General features: G+C 50.1%; 1 protein-coding gene across 1 annotated transcript; it reads right to left on the minus strand.

Moving 5' to 3' along the window:
- Window positions 1-235: 235 nt before the first annotated feature.
- Window positions 236-1099, minus strand: LOC34617771. Its single transcript, XM_026338202.1, has one exon. The coding sequence runs from the start codon at window positions 1097-1099 to the stop codon at window positions 236-238; it is 864 nt and encodes a 287-aa protein (XP_026193987.1).
- Between the last annotated feature and the right edge of the window lie 641 nt (window positions 1100-1740).

Here is a 1740-nt window from a genome sequence, read left to right on the forward strand (position 1 = left end):
TTCCTAACTTGTACAATAAAATCAGGGTAGCAAAAGGAAGAAGAGGGAGACTGGCACTCCAAAAAAAAATGTTGCAAGCTTCTGCTTGCACTTGTGGCGTTGCCTGTTCGGAGAAAAACGAAGCAGTGAGAAGATGGACTAACAAAGGAAACAGAGAAAGCATATTGCTTTCAACCAAGTTGTTGTATAAAAATTGCTCGACTGAAACGATTTATCTCCACATTGTTATCGCTTCTCATTTATTTGTATTCTTTGACATCTTGAGGAGCAGCACATCTACCACATTCCCCATTACGAGTTGGCCCTTTTTTGTTCTCGCTTGCAGCTTCTTATTGGTTAGCTTATTAAACCGTCGCTTCTCCTTCTTCCTCTTCTCCTCCTTTTCTGCCTCAGCTAGCTGAGCAAGCCGTATTGCCTCCCTCTCCCGCTGCTTTGCTTCGAAGGCTCTCTGCGCTTTCAGAAAAGGAACATAGCCTTTCTTTTCACCCGAGGTAGGCACCACCAAGCCCGTCATGCCATCTTGTTCTAGCGTTTGTTGTTCTCGATCCCCACTTCCGACTGACACAGATTTGGTCTCCGCTAGAGGGCCGGTCTCCACCGCAGTTTCACAAATCTCACGGGGTGAACCTTGGGCCTTACAGTCCCCATTCCCTTTATTACCTTGCCCTCTCCTGCCTGTGTCCTTCCCCACTCTTCTGGTGGCTGTAGCAGACGAAGAAGATGAAGAGGCAGAAATATCTTCCATGGGCTTCAATTTGGCAAACGGGTCTAGCAGCTTCGCTAGAAAGGCCTCGTTGCTCTCTGCAGAGCCTACTGGGCCCCGCGTGAGAGCCTCCTTCGCCGTTTCAACATTGTCGGTCTTCCTCTGCATCTTGGAAAACTCGCTCCTGGCCCTTGCATCCCGGATCCTGAGGAACTTCTTGCGAACCAGCGTCTTGTCCTTTGGCTGGACCCATCGCCTTTTCTTGCTGGCCTTTGCCCCTCCTTGAACCTTCGAGAAAGAAGAGCCTTGTCGCAGCCCCCCTTTGTTGCTCTCTGTGGGGGATTTCTTAGAGATCCTGCGGCCGCCATTCGGCCGAGATCCCTGGATATCCTTCATGGAGCGGTGACAGAGACCAAGAATGGGGGGGCGGGGGTGCTCCAGCGTTTCTCTACAGATGGAGGGGACCCCACGTAGGGCACAAAAAGGGCTCTTAGCCAAAAATCAAGTAAACCAACGGAACGCTTTCAAAAGAAGTATACGGACAAGCAATCAGATGGCCAAAGAAGATGAGCTTGGACCCTCGTAGATAGTGGCAGTTTCTACACAATAACCATTCGTCTGGCCGCTCTGGGAACTATGTTCTGCTCAAAAGAAGTGATGCGGGAAACAAGGAAACAGTAAGGTGTTCAACGGAATAGCCCGAATGGATCCGGTCAATATGGCGGCAAAGTTACATTCGGAGAATCTTAACAGAAGCACGCGGTGGGGGCCCCTGGACGAGCCAGAAGGGGCCCCTCGCTGGGCATGCACTCTCACGAGGCCTGGCTGTTCAACTTTTGCAAGTGCATATTAACTCCTACGAAGAAGTACAGCACTGAAGTTTAACTTTTTCTCCCAGTTATACGTTAGAAAAGGACTACACAAATTTTCTCCTCTTCTAGGGGCTCGAGTACTCACCCCTCTTGCTACCAAGCTCTGCGCATTACACCACCAAGCACTGATCGGAAGATTGCCCAGCTACCTACATCCAACAAGCT

The sequence above is a fragment of the Cyclospora cayetanensis genome, unplaced genomic scaffold (genome assembly GCF_002999335.1).
Source record: "Cyclospora cayetanensis isolate NF1_C8 unplaced genomic scaffold, CcayRef3 CcayRef3_contig_24, whole genome shotgun sequence".
Classification (NCBI taxonomy): domain Eukaryota; phylum Apicomplexa; class Conoidasida; order Eucoccidiorida; family Eimeriidae; genus Cyclospora; species Cyclospora cayetanensis.